The sequence below is a fragment of the Erinaceus europaeus genome, chromosome 12 (assembly GCF_950295315.1).
Source record: "Erinaceus europaeus chromosome 12, mEriEur2.1, whole genome shotgun sequence".
Lineage (NCBI taxonomy): Eukaryota > Metazoa > Chordata > Mammalia > Eulipotyphla > Erinaceidae > Erinaceus > Erinaceus europaeus.
The window spans coordinates 24,659,961-24,683,378 of NC_080173.1; the positions used below are offsets into that span (position 1 = coordinate 24,659,961).

Below are 23,418 nucleotides of genomic sequence, written 5' to 3' on the forward strand. Positions count from 1 at the left end.
AAAAAAAAAGACTTGAACAACTCTCTAAACCAAATCATATTAATAGCTATAAAGCACTCCATGCAACAGTAGAAGACCACACAGTCTTTTTAAAATTTTTTTTATTGCCATTAGGGTTATTGCTGAGGCTTGGTGCCTGCACAATGAACTCACCATTCCCAGCAGCCATTTTCTCCTTTTTAAATTTTTTTTATTTAACAGAACAGAGAGAAATTGAAAGGGGAGTGAGAGATAGAGAGGGAGAGAGGCAGTGAGACACCTGCAGTTCTTGCTTCACCGCTTATAACTTCCTTTCTGCATTTGGTTGAGTGTACATGTTACAGTACACAAGGACCCAGGTTCAAGCCCCCAGTCCCCGCCTGTAGGGAGAAAGCTTTCGAGTGGTGAAGCAGTGCTGCAAGTGTGTCTTTCCCTCTCTATCATCCTCTTCCCTTTCAATCTCTCTCTATCCAATAAATAAAGATAATTTTAAAAATATATATTCTACCCAGAGCTATATACAGATTTATTACAATACTGATCGTTCCCACCAATTTTCTTTAAGATCTTAGAATAGAATACACTTTTTTAAAAATATTTTTTAATTATCTTTATTTATTTGAGTAGAGACAGCCAAAAATAGAGAGGGGAGAGGGGTGATAGAGAAGGAGAGAGACAGAGAGACACCTACAGCACTGCTTCACCACTCGTAAAGCTTTCTCCTTGCAGGTGGGAATTGCGGGCTTAAACCTGGGTCCTTGAGCATTGTAACACGTGTGCTCAACCAGGTGTGCCACCACCCGGCCCTAGAGTACACATTTTTGTCATAGATATATTTAACATTCTACAGAATAAACTGTGCTAGGTAGGCTATAAGACAAACTTCAGTAAGGTTACAAGCAATATGTTGTTTCTTCTTTGACTACATGGAATGAACTGAGAAATTATTAACAGAAAAATAGGGAAATAAAAACATGTGGAAAATAAATATGACTCTTCTCAATAGCCAGTAATTCAAAAGAGATGTTGAAACACATTAAGATTAATAAAAGCTAGGACACAACTATCTAAAAACTATGTGGAGAAAGCTAAAGCAGGACTATAGCTTTTATTAGAGCTATAAATAGATTCTATATAAAGAAATCAATATGGGAGACTGAGAAATAACTCATCTAGTAGAGTACATGTCTTACCCAAGATGAGGTCTAGGGTCTAAGCATCATCACCACATGACAACACCATGAATGGCACCAAGGTAACTCCATGAATGTTGTGATGGTGTCTTACCTCCCTTTTCCCCAAGTCCCTACCTTCCCCAGTGAAAAAAACCTGGGCCAGGGAATATGTGTGAGATGTTGGGTTCCTTTCCCAGCACTGTATAACAAAAAAAGAAGAAAAAAATCAAGCTAGCAGAAGAGGAGGAATAAAAAAATAAGAATAAAGATTAATGAAAGAAAGATTAGAAAGCAGTTAAGAGGGGTTTTTTTGTTTGTTTGTTTGTTTTCTTTTTAGATTTTATTTATTCATGAGAAAGATAGGAGAAGAGAAAGAACCAGACATCACTCTGGTACATGTGCTGCCAGGAATTGAACTCTAGACTTCATGCTTGAGAGTCCAATGTTTAGCCACTGTGCCACCTCCCAAACCACTGAAGGAGGTTTTAAAAGATTTGAAGGTTTCCAAATCCAACACCTGTTCATGATCAAAACGTGTATTAACATTTTAAAATATTTGCTGAGAACTCTAAGCAAGGACATTTTTTTCCCAAAATAAGTGACATACTTTTAATGTATTAAGAAATAGATTTTGGGGTACAGGCCATGGTGCACCTAGTTAAGCACACATAGTATTATGTGCAAGGATTCATGCAAGGATCTGGGTTGAACCCCTGCTCTCCACATGCAGTGGGGATGCTTCACTAGCAGTGAAATAAGTCTGCAGGTGTCTAGCTTTCTTTCTCCCTCTGATTTCTGCCCTATCAAATAAAAAAAAAAAAAGGCTACCAGGAGCGGTGGAATTGTAATGTGGGGGACAAAACCTCAGAAATTGGAGGCAAAGAGAGAGAGAGGGCAAGGGGAGAAGAGAGGAGAGAGGGAGAGGTTGAGGGAGAGGAACACTGATTTTAAACATGACTTTCACATCTGTTGTGAAAAACTAGTACTAGTCTTAGTGAAAACACACACCAGACACTGTCATTTTCCCATTCAGATTTTATTTGGAAATGGTCAACAAAATCATAATCCCCTTTCAATTCTCAGTTTTTCAGAACTTTTGCTTAATAGAACCCTGTTTAGGATACTGATTAAATCCATCCCACAGTCCTTGTATACCACTGTTTCCTGCTTTATAACACTGGAAGTTACTCAATCTCTTTCAAACTTGCCTGGCACATAATATGTGCTTGAATAGTGTTCTATAATCTTTGGATGATTTAGAAATAGAATGATAGACTATTCATACCCCTGTCATGTTAGAAAACAGTGTTATAAATAAATGAATATACTTGAAAAAGAGATTAGAAGAAGAATCTCATGTTGACTCCCTACTGTGTACCAGGGTTTGAACTAGTCATATCTTCTGTAGAAAGACCACATACAATTTGTTTGACAGTTTGTAAAAAATACTTGGGCACAGTACACATTATGATTTAAGTTGACTGTTTTTATCAGTTGGCTGTAATGGTCAAATATTTGAAACCTTCAAATATAAAAGTGCTTGCAATTTAATTTTTATTATCAAAAGTTTAATAAACTCGAATCTTTGTCTGAAGTCAATATAGTTCATGGTTCTACAACTATGTTACCTGTTTTATTCTACAAGCTAATAGTGACATTAGAGCTTTAAAGTATGTTTATGAGCTGATAAGCATGACAACTTATTAAATTCTCATATTTGACAGGCTTACAAACTTACTCTGCAAATTGTGTGGTTAGTGATTTGAAATTTAGTATTTTCACCAGCTGTAACCAAAGCTGTAACCCAAATTCAAGACTAGGACATCTCAACACTTTAACTATTGGATATAAACTACTTAGAGAATTTGACATTTACATAGTAATTCCTCAGATCTGTAGTGGTTCCAGAGAGTCTGCACTTCCAAGAGGCTTCTAGGAGTCGCTGGTGCTGCTGGTCCAGGGACCAGACTTTGATTGGCAAGATTGTGTAGTGTCCATAAGTCTAGGCAAGAGTTAGAAATAAGCTGAGTTAATCCGGCATTATATATACTAAGGTCCAAACTACCTATGCAAATATTCTGAGTTCATACTATCTCCTTAATTGAACCTTGAAATAAATTAATTAAAAATTCAGAGGTATTGAATAGCAGTGATTCAATTCCTATATTGCACACACTACAGTGAGTAAATATAGTAATAGAAAAATATCCTCCTTGTTGATCATTTTCTGTAGTCCCTTTGTAATGTCCACTAGCCTGTCCATCTCTCAGATTTCTTTACATTGTATTTTTTTAATGTCAAAGGTAGAACATATAAAATATCTCAGTTTTCATTCTCTAGAACTCTGTAGCTGTTTAATTGGTCCTTGTTGTGTCTATGGCAAAGAATAATGAACAGGAAGTGTTTAAGTCTTAGTAAGACATTTGTACCAAATGGAAAAAAATTAAATTCAATGTTTTCTTCAAACTCAGACCTGATTTTCTAATATCTTAATGGGCAATGATTAAAGCTTCCTGAAAAGCTAATTTCAAAGCTCTAGTCATTTGACATACAGAGTTTTACCTAGAGTCCTGTCTGTACAACTTAATTTTGTGCATAATTTGTCTACAGAAGCATCATTTTAAGATATGTCTAGTTCAGTGCTTAATATGAATTAGATGTGGCTTGAAATATATAATACATGTCCTCTGATTTGTTACAGAACACAGCAGTAATCCCAGCAAAGACAAGAGGAAAACAAGAAAGTGGGGAGGAAGAAGTAGCCTGGCTGATGATGTGTCTGTATTAAAGAGCAGCTTAACGACAAAGGCACTTTCTGACTATACAAATGAGACTGACAGCATGAGGGGAAAAAGGGCCCACAGAAGAGCAAAACGTTTTTTATCCTATCCACGGTTTGTAGAAGTGATGGTGGTGGCAGACAACAAAATGTTTTTATACCATGGAGCAAACCTTGAACACTATATTTTAACTTTAATGTCAATTGTAAGTACATTCCAAAGAAGGTGATTTATGAGATCCTTAAATGTGCCAGTGGGGAATAGGTTCCCACCCAGTGCTGTGGAGAATCATTCAGGGATGGCATTACAGTGATTCAGGCAAGTGACTGAAGAGAACATAGGATTACTCATTGGTTGCCTTTTCATAATGACAGTAATGGTTATCAATATTGAGTGTTTATTCTGTGTGAGATAATTGGCTTCTTATTTAAAAGACATCATTTCTAATCCTTCTGGTAGCTCTGTTAGGCAGGATTATCATCCCCATTATATACAGGGGAAAAAAAACCCCTGAGTCTCAGAGGAGTTAGGTCACTTGTCACACTCATGTAAAGCTAGTAAGTGGCTTAGAGATTGCCTGTGACCTTTAGCTTGTTCAGTTCGCCAAATTTAACCTCTTTGTCTGAATTCTCTTTGTCTGACATATAAACTTGCACGGCCAGGTGTGGGTCTCCAATAAGACTGGATGCCAGTTGTAAAAGAGAGTCACCCTCAGAACTCTTTCAAGTGCAGCTGCTTGCCTCTGTCCCCAGCCCCAGGATTCTAATGAAATAGCCCTGGGGTGAGGCCTTGGAATGCTTCAGTCTGTTTTGCCACTCTAACTTTGAATTGAGAAAGCATTATTTAAAAAACAAAACACAACCCAAGACTGTGGAGGAGAAATAGGCATCCAGTACCTTGAATTCCAGGCTACTTTCCAGAAACAATCATTGTTAAAGACTTCTGTTTCTAGCTAAAATAGAATGCAAGTCATACACATACAATTTAAAGTTTTCTAATTGTTCCATATAAATAGATATTAATGTTGTACTTTATACCCAAATATTGTTTCAGAAGTCATTAATGAGACATTTTACTTTATTGATTTATATTGTGTTCACTAGGGTTTCACTGCTTCAAGTTGACTTTAGAAAGACAGAAATAGAGAAAGACACCATAGCGCTGAAGCTTCCTTCAGTGTAGTGGGGGCTGGTCTTGAACCTGACTCTTACCCACCCCAAAGCAAGTGACCTTCTATGTGAACTATCTTGCCATTCATTTTTTTTTTTTTTAATGCCACGCGTCAAAAGCCAGTTCAGACTAGCAATTTTCCCCTTCCTTCCTTCCTTCCTTCCTTCCTTCCTTCCTTCCTTCCTTCCTTTCTTTCTTTCTTTCTTTCTTTCTTTCTTTCTTTCTTTCTTTCTTTCTTTCTTCCTTTCTCTCTCTTTCTCTCTTTCTCTCTCTCTCTCTCTCTCTTTCTTTCTGATGAGCCAAGGCCATGCAAATGTTTGATTTCCCCTGTCCCCTGCCACTTTTTCATTCAGATAGGGAGAAAGAGAAGAAACCACAGTACCAGGACTATCCCTGTTGTTCTTAGTAGCACTCCCATGTGGGACTGAGGCTTGAGCCAGCCTGGGCCATACACATGACAAGGCTCACACACTACCTACCAAGTCAGCCGAAGAATAGTCAAAGTGCTAGTGCTACTGGCTGCTACTACAAATGGGCAGCACAATGTTGCCATCTCTTAAGCAGATATATATGTACACACAATTTCATAAGAGCAGACATGGAACATTTTCATATATGGTCTTACATACCAGCGTTTTTTGTTGTTGTTGTTGTTTTTATATCAGAGATTTTGTTCCATAGCAAAATCTTACCTGCATTTATTTGAAGTCTCTGAATAACATTCCTTACACTAATTTGATTCTTTTTTTTTTTTTGAACAGTAATCTAATTCTCTAAAAATCTCTTCTAAGGAGAGGGAAAAAAAAAGGGTAAAGAAACCTAGGCAGAAATTATTGCAGACTCAATTCCCATTTCTGCCCTATCAGTTCAGACTTTTCATAAGAATTCTAGTTGTTAGCATGGATTTTGGTTCACTTGATCTACTTAGAGTTCTGATTTTGCTTCTCACTACTTTATAGTTTCAACAAGTTGCATAATTTCTCTGAGTTTATAGATCTCCTCATTTGTTCAGCAGAGATTATAGTATCTGGGCCAGAGTTTTGCTATGGATACTAATGCATATGCAATTTTCAGCTATGTATTTTATTTTATTTTTTTTTTTGCCACCAGGGTTATCTTTGGGGCTCGGTGCCTGCACTATGAATCCACTGCTCCTGGAAGCTATTTTTTCCCTTTTGTTGCCCTTATCACTGTTGTTGTTATTATTGTTGTTATTGCTGTCACTGTGGTTGGATAGGACAGAGAGAAATCGAGAGAGAACAGGAAGACAGAGGGGGAAAGAAAGACACCTGAAGATCTGCTTCACTGCCTATGAAGTGACACCCCTGCAGGTGGGGAGCCCCACCCGGGGACTCAAACCCAGATCTTTACACTGGTCCTTGCGCTTTGCGCTATGTGTGCTTAACTCCCCTTCAGCTATGTCTTAGTTTACAGTAAGCATTCAATGAATGTTAAGCCCTGTAATTAACTAAGATAGTCATAACTAAGGAAAAAAAAAAAACTCATTCCAGGTTAGGAGACTGTGGAGAACACTATGGGGTGGTAAGTGTGAAGAATCAACAACATTGTCAAAATTGTGATCTGAATGTCTTCCTATAAAAATGATGGTCCTGGACATCAGGAATCAAAAACCTGGAGAAAAAAAGTAATATCCAGTGATTTGCACAGATCACTGCTGTGTCACAATGAAATTGCTAGAGAAGACAGCTTGAGTTTTAAACTAGTTTGAATGATTATATAAAACTGCCATCTATGTTTTTTTTTTTACATCTGTGCTTTTTAAATCTTGTTTAGCAAATGTTAAATAAAAATAAAAAACTATAAAGTGCAAGTGTTGCATGAAACATAAAAAGAAGGGAACTCAACATAAGAAATGATTTGCTTATTCCTTACACAGAGTTTACCATTAACTTTGAAAAATTTATCTCGGTTGCAGGTAGCCTCTATCTATAAAGAACCAAGTATTGGAAATTTAATTAATATTGTTATTGTGAACTTAGTTGTGATTCATAATGAACAGGTAAATTTTTTTTCTTCCTTCTATCAGAATCTGAAACGGCATGTCTCAGTAGTACCAGTATAGTAGACCAACCTTAATTCTTATTTTGTACTTAGGAAGGACCTTCTATATCTTTCAATGCCCAGACAACTTTAAGAAATTTTTGCCAGTGGCAGCACTCGAAGAACTATCCAGGTGGAATCCAGCATGACACTGCTGTTCTAGTAACTAGGTATATGGATTTCTTATTCCTCAAATCTCATTACTTCTGCTCATCTTGATGGGATGAGGCCACATATTTCTCTGCCTCTTTCTTTGGGATGGGGGAAGGCAGAGTGGGAGGCAGGGCTGCTGTATCCATCAGAGGATCAGTTCAGTAGCATCCTGGGGATACCTCCTCCTCTTTGTTGTGACAAGCTATGATGTCTCTGGATACAGCCAAATGTCCCCTGTGTGAAGAGGGCAAAGCCAGTCCTAGTTGAAGACCACTTATCAATAGGTGTTCAGTTGCTAGTCAGTGTGATGGGCACCCCAGATATATATATTCAACATGTAAATGGGTTGATTTCTCTTTAGGCTGAGCTGGTTGTGACCATGTAGGATAAGGTTGCCAACTTTTATGATTTTGTAACAAGTCAGAAATACGAATTTTTTTTTTAAAGTGAAATTTCCCAGTTTGTGAATGATGAGCTATCACAAAAGTATTAAATACAATTTGTGGAGCATTAGATGTATATTGGCCTGGTTATGCTGCCTTTGATACTTTTGGCCACAGGCACTTGCTCTTAAAAGAGCTAAAAGGATCGCTTCACAGGCGGTGAAGCAGATCTGCAGGTGTCTGTCTTTCTCTCCTCCTCTCTGTCTTCCCCTCCTCTCTCCATTTCTCTCTGTCCTATCCAACAACGACGACATCAACTACAACAACAATAAAAAAAAAAAAAGACAACAAGGGCAACAAAAGGGAAGATAAATAAAATTACAAAAAAAAAAAAAAAGCTAAAAGGAAAAGCATTTGGTCAGAAAGGCATTCTGAGGAATAGTCATTGAAAAACTAGCATCACTCCAAGGTATGATGAAAAGCTCCAGATGGCCAGGTTTTTGCTTGCTTTCTGACACACCTCTCTGTGTAGCTTTACTCCTTAAAATGGATTCCCAAATTTTGTTGAGTTGCTCACTCATGGTCTGTTAGTTTGCTTTTTGAAAGCCCCTCCTTCCTGAAGTGGGTGCTGTTGTGTTGGTCTTGTGCTGGTCTGGGTGTTGCCCAGAAGACTCTCAAGTGTTGAATTGTATTGACATTTCCTCTTTGGTGTCAAGGCCCTAAAGTCTGCTTTGCTTTCAGACAGGATATCTGCAGAGCTCATGACAAATGTGACACCTTAGGTAAGTTGACTTTCTTTGTCTTCTGTAACTCCAAAACAAAAGTTCACTGAATATTTTTATTCCAAACTTCAGTTGCTTTATAAAGTATCCCCTTTGTTTTTCTTGTATTAGGTCTTGCTGAACTTGGAACCATTTGTGATCCCTACAGAAGCTGTTCCATTAGTGAAGACAGTGGTTTGAGTACAGCTTTCACAATAGCCCATGAGCTGGGCCACGTGTATGTATCCTTTCCATATTGTCATTTAATTCAGAGTAACCTTCAGCTTGTTTTTTTCTTGTTAACTGGACTGTTCTCAAGAGTGTAAGACACTTTTCTAATCATAGTATAGTTTGCAGGACTGAAGAACTGTTAGAAATGATTGATTTCAGAAATGTGAATATTACCATCTTTAGTCACAGGTCACCTGCATCTTTGGTTTAACTGTTCAGGTTTTCTGTCCATGTTCTAATAATTCTCCTTTCTCACTGGAAATTGGAGGTGTCCCTTATTCCTTGGGACAACTTTCCTGACTTAACATCTTTCTCAGTGATTACCCCTCAAACATTGCCTACGACTACGAGATATCCACTTTTCCAGATCATTCCTGATTCTAGCTGGTTATACAACACTATTCATTTAGACTTGAGAGCAGATATCCCTCTCTCAGGGAAGAGAATGAACAAAGGTACAGAGAAGAAATAAACTCCTAGTTATGGTTGCCTAGTGTCTGTTCATTATGAATTAGAAGTCTCATTTTTGTTCTTTAGTAATAGAACATGGGCAGAAAGTGGTACACAACAATGTAAATTGACTAGAAATTCTGATGTATAATTAACATTTCCTTCCAAAATGATTAAATTATTACACAATGTATTTTTAGAAGTCTCAAAATATGGGAGCTGAGCAGTAGCGTAGCGGGTTAAGCCTACATGGTGCAAAGTGCAAGGACCAGCATAAGGATCCTGGTTTGAGCCCCTGGCTCCCCACCTGCAGGGGAGTCGCTTCACAGGCAGTGAAGCAAGTCTGCAGGTGTCTATCTTTCTCTCCCCTTCTCTGTCTTCCCTTCCTTTTTCGATTTCTCTCTGTCCTATCCAATGACAGCAGCAACAACAACAACAACAATAATAACCACAACAATGATACGACAACAAGGGCAACAAAAGGGGGAAAAATGGTCTCCAGGAGCAGTGGATTCATGGTGCAAGGCACCGAGCCCTGACAATAACCCGGGACGCAAAGAAAAAAAGAAGTCTCAAAATATTCTACCAGTGTTGTTGTTTATCAGTCTTTATGTCAGATATTACCTTATTTCTTGTTGGCATCATGTAGATAACAAGTTTAATCATTCAGAAAATAATTTGTGAATAGTTTCATGTGCAGTATTAGACATCAAGCCAGACGTGTGTAGAAGTATCCCAAAATCTGTTAAGTACAAAATGCTTGACTTTAAAATATATTTTAAGAATATAACTCCTTTTCTTTTTCAAAGAAAATATTGTTAAGACACCTAAAATTTGGAGAATGAAAGGGGCATAACTTTTAATTAAGCAGTTGTAGTGAAACAGGATCCCGCTTACTCAGCTTCTGTGTAACCTTTGGTTTCTGAAAATCCTTTTGTGAAATTCAAGCCTTTATAGGTATTCAGTTTGAAAAGTACTGATCCCACCACTCTTATTTCCCATAGGATATAACAATAATTCCAAGAGAATGGTCCATGAAAAAATGTAACTTTTAGTTGTGATGAAAAAGAAAATTTCACTCGTCTAGTCTTGCTGGGTGTTGCAAAATTGATGGTATAAAGTGAAGGCTTTGACAAGGTCTATACTTAGGAAGCACACTGCTTGGTTTTGTTTAACTCAGTTTTCTCAAACTGATTTTTGGTGGATCCAGACCCTCATCTGTGTGCAATTTCACAGCTCTGGGCCATTTTTTCGATCAGATAGAGACAGAAAGAGAGAGGCATCAAAGCAGTGAAGCTCCCTTCATTGCTATAGTACCTCTCATGCCGTGCTAGAGATGGAACCTGAGCTTCCCTCATGGTCGTTCCTCAGGCATCCAACCCAGTGTGCTATCTCTCTACCCACCCTGCCTACCAAATTATTTTAATGTAACCTTTCAGCTACTTTTGTTTATTTGTTTCATAGACAGTCTAGTAAGACCCTTTGACTTTAAGTGGGAGGTATAGCTTTATGGAATAAAAATAGAGTGAATTTATATATAAAACTTGTAGCTTTTCTCAAAGCTTCAGAAAGAAAATAGGAAATAATTAGTTAATTAGTGGATGATCTGAGTTGTTGTTAAAACAAAACTGTTTTCCTAGCCTACTAATGAATAATGAGGTCTGAGTTTTTGGGGGGTTTATTTTGTGGAGTTAATCAATCCTATCTTTAAAAATAGGGGGTCGGGGGAGTCGGGCTGTAGCGCAGCCGGTTAAGCGCAGGTGGCGCAAAGCACAAGGACCGGCATAAGGATCCCGGTTCGAACCCCGGCTCCCCACCTGCAGGGGAGTCCCTTCACAGGCGGTGAAGCAGGTCTGCAGGTGTCTATCTTTCTGTCCTCCTCTCTGTCTTCCCCTCCTCTCTCCATTTCTCTCTGTCCTATCCAACAGCGGCAACAACAACAATAATAACTACAACAATAAAACAACAAGGGCAACAAAAGGGAATAAATAAATAAAATAAAATAAATAAAAAAAGAAACTAAAAAAAATAGGGGGTCGGGTGGTAGCGCAGCGGGTTAAGCGCACATGGCGCAAAGTGCAAGGATTGGCTCAAGGATCCCAGTTCAAGACCCCGGCTCCCTACCTGCAGGGGATCACTTCACAGACAGTGAAGCAGATCAGCAGGTGTCTGTCTTTCTCTCCCCCTCTCTGTCTTCCCCTCCTTCCCCAATTTCTCTCTGTCTTATCCAACAACAACATCAATGGCAACAATAACGACAACAACAAGGGCAACAAAATGGGAAACAGTACCCTCCAGAAGCAGTGGATTCGTAGTGCAGGCCCTGAGCCCCAGTAATAACCCTGGAGGCATAAGTAAATAAATACATACATAAATACTGGAGCGCCAGGTGGTGGTGCGCCTGGTTAAGCACACACATTACAGTGCACAGGGACCCAGGTTCAAGCCCCTAGTTCCTATCTGCAAGGAGAAAGCTTCACAAGTGATAAAGCAAGTCTGCAGGCATCTCTCTCTCTCTTACTCTCTCTCTCACTCTCTCTCTTTACCTCTCTCCCTCCTGCTACCCTCATAATTTGTCTCTCTATCCAAAGATAAATAAATATATACAAAATTAAAAAGAAAATCTAAAAAATAAATACTGTAGTACTTTACAAACTTTCTTTTTTTTCCTATTTTTTTATTGGGGAATTAATGTTTTACATTCAACAGTAAATACAATGGTTTGTACATGCATAACATTCCCCAGTTTCCCATATAACAATACAACCCCCACTAGGTCCTCTGAATCCTTCTTGGACCTGTATTTTCCCCACCCACCCACCCTAGAGTCTTTTACTTTGGTGCGATATGCCAATTCCATTTCAGGTTCTACTTGTGTTTTCTTTTCTGATCTTGTTTTTCAACTTCGACCTGAGAGTGAGATCATCCCATATTCATCCTTCTGTTTCTGACTTATTTCACTCAACATGATTTTTTCAAGGTCCATCCAAGATCGGCTGAAAATGGTGAAGTCACCATTTATTACAGCTGAGTAGTATTCCATTATATATATATACCACAACTTGCTCAGCCACTCATCTGTTGTTGGACACCTGGGTTGCTTCCAGGTTTTAGCTATTACAAATTATGCTGCCAAGAACATATGTGTACACAGATCTTTTTGGATGGATAGGTTGGGTTCCTTAGGATACATCCCCAGGAGAGGAATTGCAGGATCATAGGGTAGGTCCATTTCTAGCCTTCTGAGAGTATATTCATTTTGATGATGTTAATTCTTCCAACCCATGAACATGGAATATCTTTCCACTTCTTTGTGTCTTTTTCAATATCCTTGAGTAGTGATTCATAATTTTCAGTATACAAGTCTTTCACTTCTTTGGTTAGGTTTACTCCTAGATATTTTATTGTTTTTGTTGCTATAGTAAAAGGTATTGATTTCTGGATTTCAATCTTCTAGCTTAGTGTTTGCATAGAGGAATGCCACTGACTTTTGAATGTTAATTTTGTAGCCTGACACCTTACTGTATTTCCTGATGATTTCCCAAAGCTTCTTGCTGGATTCCTTAGGTTTTTCTGTATACCATCATATCGTCTGCAAATAGGGAGAGTTTGACTTCTTCTCTTCCAATGTGTATCCCTTGAATTCCTTGCTCCTGCCTGATTGCTATGTCAAGAACTTCCAACACTATGTTGAATAGTAATAGTGATAGTGGGCATCCCTGTCTAGTACCTGATCTGAGTGGAAATGCTTCCAGTTTTTCACCATTGAGTATGATGTTGGCTATAGGTTTGCTATATATAGACTCCACTATCTTCAGGAATTTTCCATCTATTCCCATTTTTTGTAGTGTTTTGATCATAAAGGGGTGTTGTATTTTGTCAAAGGCTTCCTCTGCATCTATTGATATGACCACCATGTGGTTTTTGGTCTTGCTTTTGTTGATGTGGTGGATCACATTGATTGATTTACGTATATTAAACCAACCTTGCATGCCTGGGATAACCCCCACTTGGTCATGATGAACAATCTTTTTAATATACTGCTGTATCCGGTTGGCTAGAATTTTGTTCAATATTTTCACATTTATGTTCATCAGAGATATTGGTCTGTAGTTTTCTTTTTTGGTTGTGTCCCTGTCTGCTTTCGGTATCAGAGTGATGTTAGTTTCATAGAAGCTGGCAGGGAGTATTCCAGTGTTTTCAATCTTCTGGAAGACTTTTAAAAGTAGAGGTATTAGTTCTTTGAAGGTTTTGTAGAATTCATTTGTAAAACCATCTGGTCCAGGACTTTTATTTTTGGGAAGATTTTTGATAACTGTTTCAATTTCATTAGCTGTGATGGGCCTGTTCATGTTACCTACTTCCTCTTTACTTAGTTTTGGAAGTTGGTAGGTACCTAGGAAATCGTCCATTTCTTCCAGGTTCTCTAGCTTGGTAGCATATAGTTGTTCATAGAAGCCTCTCATGATATGTTGAATTTCTGTGGTCTCTTGTGATATCTCCTCTTTCATTCACTATCCGATTTATCTGGGTCTTCTCCCTTCTTTGTTTTGTGAGTCTGGCTAAAGGTTTGTCGATTTTGTTCACTCTTTCGAAGAACCAACATTTACTTTCGTTGATCTTTTGTATGGTTTTCTTATTCTCAGTGTTGTTTATTTCTGCTCTAACTTTAGTTATTTCTGTCCTTCTGGTTGCTTTAGGGTTCCTTTGTTCTTCTTCTTCTTCTAGGTCTTTAAGTTGTGCAATCAGGCTATTTATTTGTGCTTTTTCTTGTTTCCTAATGTGTGCTTTCTTTTTTTTTTAATTTTTTTATATTTATTTTATTTATTTATTCCCTTTTGTTGCCCTTGTTGTTTTATTGTTGTAGTTATTATTGTTGTTGTCATTGTTGGATAGGACAGAGAGAAATGGAGAGAGGAGGGGAAGACAGAGAGGAGGAGAGAAAGATAGACTCCTGCAGACCTGCTTCACCACCTGTGAAACGACTCCCCCGCAGGTGGGGAGCCGGGGTTCGAAACGGGATCCTTATGCAGGTCCTTGTGCTTTGCGCCACCTGCGCTTAGCCTGCTGTACTACAGCCCGACTCCCCGTAATGTGTGCTTTCTAATGAACAGTAAAAGGTCTGTCGTTGTCTATCTTTCTCTCTTCTCTGTCTCCCCTCCTCTTTCCATTTCTTTCTGTCCTATCCAACGATGACGATATCAATATCAACAATAAAACTACAACAATAAAACAACAAGGCCAACAAAAGGGAATAAATAAATATAAAGAGATAAATAATTTTTTAAAAAATTTAAATATGAAATTGTTATAGCTATATCTTTACAGTAGTGCAAAAATGCAACAACTATTGGAGAATGAAAGCAGTTGATTGATCTTGTGTTTGCTTAGAATCCTTGGATGTCTCAAAAACAGCTCCTGGGAGTTGGGCAGTAATGCATTGAGTTAAGTGCACGTGGTGCAAAGCGCAAGGACTGGCATAAGGATCCCGGTTCAAGCCCCTGGCTCCCCACCTGCAGGGGAGTCGCTTCACAGGTAGTGAAGCAGGTCTGCAGGTGTCTGTCTTTCTCTCCTCCTCTCTGTCTTCCTCTCCTCTCTCCATTTCTCTCTGTCCTATCCAACAACGATGACATCAAAAACGACAACAACAATAAAAAGACAACAAGTGCAACAAAAGGGGAAATAAAGAAAGAAAGAAAGAAGGAAAGAAAGAAAGAGAGAAAGAAGGAAAGAAAGAAAGAAAGAAGGAGAGAAAGAAAGAAAGAAAGAAAAAGAAAGAAAGAAAGAACAGCTCCTACTTTCTCTGCCAGTTTCACAGAATCTAAGCTTGGACTATAGTTGAGTTTCTTTTGTGAAACGGTGCAAAAATCTTTGCTCAGTTTTTCTGAATCATATGTAGTGTTTCTAACAGGGAAGAAATGTAGTTTGGATATATTTAAATACTGAGGTTTAGGAATCACTATGAAGTGAATTTCAATCCCAGCCCACCCACCTCAGTCAAAGTGCAAACTTAATCGTGTAATCAAATCTCTCTGTGACTGCCTTTCCTTTCAGGAAAATTTGAATGTTTTGCTAATAGTAGTATTTATTGAATCAAACAGGTAGTTATATGAAATAAGGTATCTAATTTAGTTAACATACTGACTGGTAACTTGAGGATGCCTTAAAAAGCCATAATTATTGCCATTTATTATGCTTTATTAAATAGTTATTATTTGACCCCTACCATGAACAGATATGTCTGGTATTTGAATTAAGATAAATTTTCTATTCGCATGATGTTTATAAACTGGATTTTGTCAAGTGAGAAATGAGTAATAGCTCCTTTATACCATAGAGAAACAATGAGGATTTGAAGGCTTTGCTTCTGTTGGCTTTGTTGATGTAGCTGTTATGTTGGAAACTAGAAATGGGAAATTCTTTTAAGAGAACAGACTCTAAAGCATTAAGAAACACTATAAAGTTCAACCAAGACAAGTTGAACTTTTTAAAATATTTTTTTATATTTATTTATTTATTCCCTTTTGTTGTCATTGTTGCTTTATGTTGTAGTTATTATTGAGGTCATTGTTGTTGGATAGGACAGAGAAAAAATGGAGAGAGGAGGGGAAGATAGAGGGGGGAGAGAAAGAGACACCTGAAAACCTGCTTCATGGCCTGTGAAGCGACTCCCCTGCAGGTGGGGAGTTGGGGGCTCGAACTGAAACCCTCATGCTGGTCCTTGGCACTTTGTGCTACGTGCATTTAACCTGCTGCCCTACTGCCCGGCTTCCTAGTTGAGCTTTTCAATCTTGTAATTCCCACCTGGAAATTATTTCATTTGGCAATCATTATGGGACTCCAAGTTTTGCTTTGCTATTTTGGTGTCCAAGATGGGAATCCTGGGCCTCAGATAAGCAGGGCATTGAGCTACCTACTCAGCCCTAAGACCTAAGTTTTCTTGCTTTTTTTTGTTTGTTTGTCTCTTTTAATATATCTTTATTAATGAGTGAAAGAATTAGTGTGAGCGAGTGAATAAAAGTTAGATGATCATTCTGTCATATATAGGGTCAGAGGTCAAACTCAAGCCTTTGCAGATCCTGAATTTTGCCACTATGCCATCTCGCTGATTTCAGGCTCAGGTGTTTTAAAGAAAAGAAAACCAAGGGCCGAGTGGTGACGCACCTGGTTGAGTGCACATGTTACAGCGCACAAGGACCCGGGTTTGAGCCCCTGGTCCCCACCTGCAGGGGGGAAGCTTTCAGGGGAAAGCTGTCTCCTCACTCTGTTTCCCCTTCCTCTCAATTTCTGTCTGTCTCTATCAAATAAATAAAGATTAAAAATAAAAAGAAAACCAGATATATTTTTAAAAATGCAGTAGAATTTAAAGTTTTCTATCCACTTTTTCTCCTCTCTCTCTCTCTCTTTGGGTTATTGCTAGGACTCTGTGCCAGCACTACAAATCCATCTGAACTTGGAAGCCATTTTTTTTTTTCCATTTTGTTTGATAGGACAGAGAGAAATTGAGAGCGGAAGGGAAGACAGAGAGGTAGCGAGAAAGATAGACACCTGCTTCTTGACTTGTGAAGTGGGCCCCCTTGCAGATTGGGAATGGGGGGCTCAAACTTGGATCCTTGTGCTTCGTACTATGTGTGTTTAACTGGATGCACCACTGACTGGACCCCACTTTTTCTTCATATGAAATAGACCTTACCCATCTGTCTCACTTATTTCCACATATCAAGATAAACCAGTGGAGAAAACTCCTCTTCAAGTACTATTATACATATCAGGTTTGTGATTAGGGTCAGTCACCCAAATTGAATGGCCCCTCTGAATATGTACTCACTGGATAATGTCACCTGAGCTGAGAAAGAAACACGTGTCTGGTAGAACTGATGTTTCTGGATTAAGAAATGTCTTCTGTCACTTCAGACCCCTGGTTCTTTCTGGTTAAGCCAAGAATGTCAAATATATGCTAATGTTTCTGGGTTCCCTCCTTGGCACACAACGACACTGGCACTCCATCACAGCATTCTCTAGGGCAAAATCTGGATTAGTTTAAGAAGCCTTTTGTACACAACTTTTAAGGAAGCCAGCACCAATCAGTTGGCATTGGTATGAAGCATGAAACTATTTGCCATCTCTTGAGTTAAGGCAGTTGAATTGGCATGCCTCTGGGCTCCATGATTGCAGTTCTTCCTAGTGGCTTTTGCTGGGCATGAGAACTGTGCACACCTTTGCAATGATGTGCCTGCCTGGTTGGTTATATCACTTGCCAACATGTCCTAAAAAGAAAGTGCCAAGTCCCATAGTGATCTACTTACTAGAAAGTATTTGGCTTCAGGTTTTGACATTTGACTATTTATCTTGACATTATCACAACATGCTAAATTCCTGACTGTAAACCCTAACCAGTTTATTAGGAATTCTAACTTCTAGTGTTTCTAGCACTCAATAGAGTATGTTCAGAGCTTCTGTGATTTCGAAAGTTCCATTGGATGTAACAAAATAATGACCCGTTCATATCTTTTCATATATACCTTAAAGCAGGAATGAGGAACCTTTTTCTGCTAAGGGCCACTTGAATATTTATAATTTCTCATAGGAGCCATATGATATTGTTCATTTAAAAATTAGCACTTAATATTGCTGTGTGCCACCAGATCATATGATTTTACAGACCATATGTGATCCTCCAGCTGACTGTTCCTCACTCCTGCCCTAAAGAGACTTTGCAATCAACTGAGTAAGAATTACGTTTTATTCTACACTCTGTCTTTAGTCATCTAGTAAGTTTTATTCTTCTCACTACAATTCATGTTTCTACCCAAAAAGCAGTAGTTAGTTAATTACTTTCTCTTATACAGGTGCATTCTTGAAGTACTTGGTATTTACTGACATTCTTGCCATTGTCTCCCTGGCCTCAGGTTTAACATGCCTCATGATGACAGCAATAAATGCAAAGAAGAAGGAGTAAAGAGTACCCAGCATGTCATGGCTCCAACATTGAACTTCTATACCAATCCCTGGATGTGGTCCAAGTGCAGTCGAAAATACATCACTGATTTTTTAGAGTAAGATTTGAAGATTCTGTTAGCACAGATTTCTGGTATTCGGCCTCCATGTAGTGAACTAACTGTGGGGAAGAAACTGTAGTGGTCCTTTTGAGCTGTTATTTTTCCTGGCATTTTTTTCAGAGGAGAGGGGAAGAATAAACCTTTCTGATATGTGGGCAATTCATATCCTAGTTAGAGTTTTAGAAGATTATAGATTGAGCTAAAGAACTGCATGGGTTTTTTAAAAAATTTATTTATTTATTCATGAGAAAGATAAGAGAGAGAGAAAGAACCATTTCTCTGGTACATGTGCTGTCAGAGATTGAACTCAGGACCTCATGGTTGAGAATCCAATGCTTTATGCACTGTGTCACCTCCCAGACCATATGGTTGGGATTTTTAAAGGAATAGGTAAATGTTGCTTAATTATTGGTGGGGGGGAAGGCACCATGAAATTTCTTTAGTTGTTGGAGTGCAATTTGGTGTTAAAGTCCAGAAGTATTTGTATTCTTCTAACTTCATAAATCTTGCTTAGAAAGGCGTAGAACAGTGAAGTGATCCCAAGGGAGGTGATGTGGGTGGATGAAAATTGCAACAGTCCCCATTGAATCAAACTATCTGGCTCCTTCTTTCCTTTTCTTTTTTCCCCTTTTCTTATTTTGTTTTTCAAGCTTCTTGACAGGCTGCTCAAAGATCCAATTGCAGTAGACAATATCCCTGTCTCACAGATTTATTGTTCTTCTCTCACACATATGTGACAAGTTAAGTGATTGTATCAAGTTCTTTGGTTGTAGATTTCTAGAACCACAGGCAAGAGTGGGCTTTATTGATCAGGACTCTCAGTGGGTGTTAGTTTCCCAGAAGAGATGTTTCCAGAAAAGTCAGAGAGATCTGTTGGGTTCTGGCTATTTTTCTGTCTTTTTACCCGTATAGTCTGAGGTGTTTCTTGCTATAGTAAGTGACTATAGTCAGTGACTATAGTCAGTGACTATAGTCAGTGACTATAGTCAGTGACTCATTCACCTATCCTACGTTTAGTAAATCTTTGTTTCTATGTGCAAGACTCTGTGTTGGATGAAAAACACACCATCTTGACCCCTAAGTCTTGATCCTTAGTCTATGAGAAAATATGTTAAAAATAATAAATAGAAAACTGTCCTAGGGTTTGGGCAGTGGCACACCCGGGTTAAGTGCACCCATTCAAGGATCCTGGTTCAAGGCCTCCCGACACACCTCACCTGCAGGGGGTTGCTTCACAAGTGGTGAAGCAGGTCTTCAGGTGTCTTATCTTTTTTGTTCCCTCTCTTCCACTCCCCTCTCATTTTCTCTCTGTCCTGTCCAATAAAATGGGAGAAAAAGGCTGCTAAGACCAGTGGATTTGTATTGTGGGCACCAAACCCCAGCGATAACCCTGGAGGCAAAAAGAAAACTGCCCCCAATTTTAACAAAGACAGATGCTTGTTTCCCATTGACTATTTTTGTATGCATAGTCAATTGTTCATAAACAACTATAAGCCAAAAATTAGAATTTTAGCTTCTAGATCTTAACCTTGTATTAAAAGAATAAAACAAATATAAAGAGAACCTATCAATTAAGGTTTAAGATACTCTTCTTTTGTTTGTCTGGAGACTTTGATAGTCACTTCTCATCTATTGCTCTCACCATTTGTGCTTTTCTGCTTTTTCCATAGCACTGGTTATGGTGAATGTTTGCTTAATGAACCTGAACACAGACCCTACTACTTCCCTTCCCAACTGCCAGGAGTCCTTTATAGTGTGAATAAACAATGTGAATTGATTTTTGGACCAGGTTCTCAGGTGTGCCCATATATGGTAAGTATTCAGGGACTGTTTTCACATTCATAAATAAATAATGGTCTTCTTTTTTTTTATTACCTGTTTTTTTTTTTTTTTGCCTCCAGGGTTATTGCTGGGGCTTGGTGCCTGCACTATGAATCCACTGCTCTTAGAGGCTATTTTTTTCTCTTTTGTTGCCCTTGTTTATTGTTGTTATTATTATTGTTTTGTTGCTGTCGTTGTTGGATAGGACAGAGAGAAATTGAGAGAGGAGGGGAGACAGAGTGGGGGAGAGAAAGATAGACACCTGCAGTCCTACTTCACTGCTTGTGAAGCCACCCCCACTGCAGCCGGGGATTTGAACTGGGATCCTTATGCTGGTCCTTGGCTTTGCGCCATGTGCGCTTCACCCACTGTGCTACCACTATCCCTACCCCACCCCCGTCTTCCTTTTATTTCTAGCATTAAACAGGTTTTTCACTCTAAGATAATAGTTCCTGGAAAAGTTGAGAATGGTCCAGTGACTTAATGATAATGCTAGTATCAGGGATGGAAGTAAACAGCAACAATGTTCATTAGTAGTTGGAGCTTGAGTCATCTTTGAGGATTAAGGTAAGAGACTTGAGCCAAAAGAAGTGAATAGGGCCTTCATAAGTGCCTGTGAAGTTTTTTCTAGTCGTATAGTGGATATATTTGTTGCCCAAGCTGCTTCACTATACTTTGTCCTTCCTGTTCTCTGACAATCCTTCAAAGCCCCAGCAATAAATCATCACAGTATCATGCTGTGATATGGACTAGTGGAAAAAATATATATGCTTTTCCTCTCAAGCCAAGCCTAAACTTGAATCAAAGCTGACCACAACATAACTCAGGACTAGAAATCAGTACAGTCATAGCCTTCATAAAGTGAATTTCAGACATCACAACTTGTGTATGGTAGTAAGCATGCTCCTTAGTCTCATGAGCCTTGGTTTCCTCATCTGCGGAGTTGGAGGTTTTGCTCAGCATATGATTGTGTTTCTGATGCCCTCTTCACACCACTTCAAGCCCTCCATCTTCCTGGGCATAGGAATGTGCCCCATTGGTTGTTCTGTATACTTCCTGATTTTTTTTTTCATTTATTATATGATAAAACAGTCCCTTTCTAACTTACTCTACTCCACTGATAAGATGTTAGTTGAACACAATCCTTACCTTGTTTACTAAGCACATTGGCTCTGGACTATCTTTCCACTGACTTGAACAGATGCAGTGTAGACGACTCTGGTGCAACAATATGGATGGAACACACAAAGGCTGCAGGACTCAGCACACACCTTGGGCAGATGGAACCGAGTGTGAACCTGGAAAGGCAAGTATCCTCTGACCTGGCCTTTGCATAAGAGATAGAGATGGGTGAGAATTTGGCTGTAAGCTCAGTAAGCACTATTTAGAACGTAAGTTAAGACAGTGTGTTGTAGTATACATAGTACTAGTGTGAAGAGGCTTGATTTTACTATTGAAAATTATGAAGACTTGCATTGAAGTATACATATAGGAGACCTAGCTGTCACTTGCTGCATTTTTAAGATAGCCTTTGAACTTCTGTCAACCTTACATATATTTTTCTTTCCTTATCTCTTTTTCCCCCAATGTCTCCTTTACTCAGTGTAATTATTTTATTATCTCACTTGCCCTCTATTTACTTGTAGAATCAGTTGTACCCAGACTGTTTCTCTGGAATGGGTCCTAAGAGGTGATAGACTGTAACTGTTAGGCTGCAGTATTAGCATAATGGTTATGCAAATAGTCTTTCATGCTTGAGGCACCACATGACCCAGCTTCAGTCCCTAGCACCACCATAAACCAGATTTGAGCAGTGCTCTGGTAAAACAAAACACTTTGTCCCTCCCCTAACTTCTTTTTTTATATAAAAATTTATTTATTCCCTTTTGTTGCCCTTGTTGTAGTTATTGTTGTTGTTATTGATGTCATCATTGTTGGATAGGACAGAGAGAAATGGAGAGAGATGGGGAAGACAGAGAGGGGGAGAGAAAGATAGACACCTGCAGACCCGCTTCACCCCTTGTGAAGCAACTCCCTGGCAGGTGGGGAGTGGGGGCTCGAACTGGGATCCTTATGCTGGTCCTTGCACTTTGCACCACCTGAGCTTAACACACTGCGCTACCGCCCGACCCCCTAACTTCTTTTATATAGGGGACTGAACAGTGTGACTCAAGGTAATTCAGATTTGGTCCCCCAGCACTCCAACCCTTTCTCACCCAAATCTCCTTAGCTTTATTCCTTTTTAATTACTAAAATAGGAGAATCAGAGCACCACTCTGGCATATGTGACTTGGGACCTCATGCTTTTAAGTCCAAAGCTCTAACCACTGTGCAACCCCTCAGGCTGCTTCTTAGTTTTGTCTGAAGGGGCTGTAGGGTCTACTGGAATGGTTGAAACTACAGCTCACTGAGCTGCTTCAGTTTACAGTGGTCAGAAAAGAGTACCGATGGTTGTGTCATTCTTTTCTCAGAGATTTTGTAAAGTTTTGTCTGCTTGAAGCTATGAGAAGTATTTAAAAACATTAAATTTGGCGTACAAATAAAAATTGTAACAAAAACAGTTGGCTACATGGTGACTAAGTCAGCCTATGTCCTCACTTCTTAATAGATAGTACCTCAACAGTTAACAATTTGACTTCCAGGACCAGGCAGTGGTACACCTGGTTAAGCGCACATATTACAGTGTGCAGTGACCTGGGTTCAAGCCCCTGGTCTCCACCTGCAGAGGAAAGTTTGACAGGTGGTGAAGCAGGGCTGCAGGTGTCTCTGTTTCTCTCTCTCTGTCCCCTCTCAATTTATCTCTGTCTCTATCCAGTAATAAATAAAATAAAATAAATAAAGACTTTGATCTCCTCCAAGAAGTTTAGCAAGAAGTATATATAGGGTTGGTGAGACAGACAGCTCACCTGGTAGGACACACATGTTGAGTAGGTGGTGCTATGGGAATGGAGGAGTCACTGCTACTATAGTAACAGCCCCATCCCCATTTTGTGTGTGTGTGTGTGTGTGTGTGTATGTGTGTGTGCATATCTTTTTCTGTCTCCCTCTCTATCTGATTGAAAAAGACATCCTGGATTTTATCAAAATCACACATACTTAAGATTCCATCTACAGAGCAAGAAAAACCCAAAGCTGTATACAGACAAGGCATAAAAGCTTCTGGACCTTTCACTTAGCTTAAAAAAGGCTATCTTATTGTTTAGAGAGTGAGATTTCTTAAATTAATAGTTAACTTGAAGGGCTGATAGCCAGAAGATCATAGTATAAGTGGGAATATGGTTTTCAGGTTGACATGGTAAGTTGAATGTTTGTAATCATAGCAAATTCAGTAATACTGTATTGTGATCCATATCCAGTAGATGCATATATTTTCTTTTATTTTTATTGACTTAATA

The 23,418-nt window shown here is 38.9% G+C and overlaps 1 protein-coding gene across 4 annotated transcripts in view; it reads left to right on the top strand.

Annotated features, from left to right (window-relative positions):
• The window catches only part of ADAMTS9 (ADAM metallopeptidase with thrombospondin type 1 motif 9), a 196,666-nt gene that overhangs the window by 27,556 nt on the left and 145,692 nt on the right, over window positions 1-23,418 (top strand). For 3 of the 4 annotated variants that reach the window (XM_060202966.1, XM_060202965.1, XM_007520619.2), the window contains exons 4-11: window positions 3,856-4,139; window positions 7,041-7,124; window positions 7,220-7,335; window positions 8,443-8,483; window positions 8,595-8,700; window positions 18,053-18,199; window positions 19,873-20,014; window positions 21,225-21,329. In XM_060202966.1, coding sequence (XP_060058949.1) covers window positions 3,856-4,139; window positions 7,041-7,124; window positions 7,220-7,335; window positions 8,443-8,483; window positions 8,595-8,700; window positions 18,053-18,199; window positions 19,873-20,014; window positions 21,225-21,329 — 1,025 coding nt within the window. The remainder of the gene's footprint in view (window positions 1-3,855; window positions 4,140-7,040; window positions 7,125-7,219; window positions 7,336-8,442; window positions 8,484-8,594; window positions 8,701-18,052; window positions 18,200-19,872; window positions 20,015-21,224; window positions 21,330-23,418) is intronic. The other variant, XM_060202964.1, reaches the window with a different exon arrangement.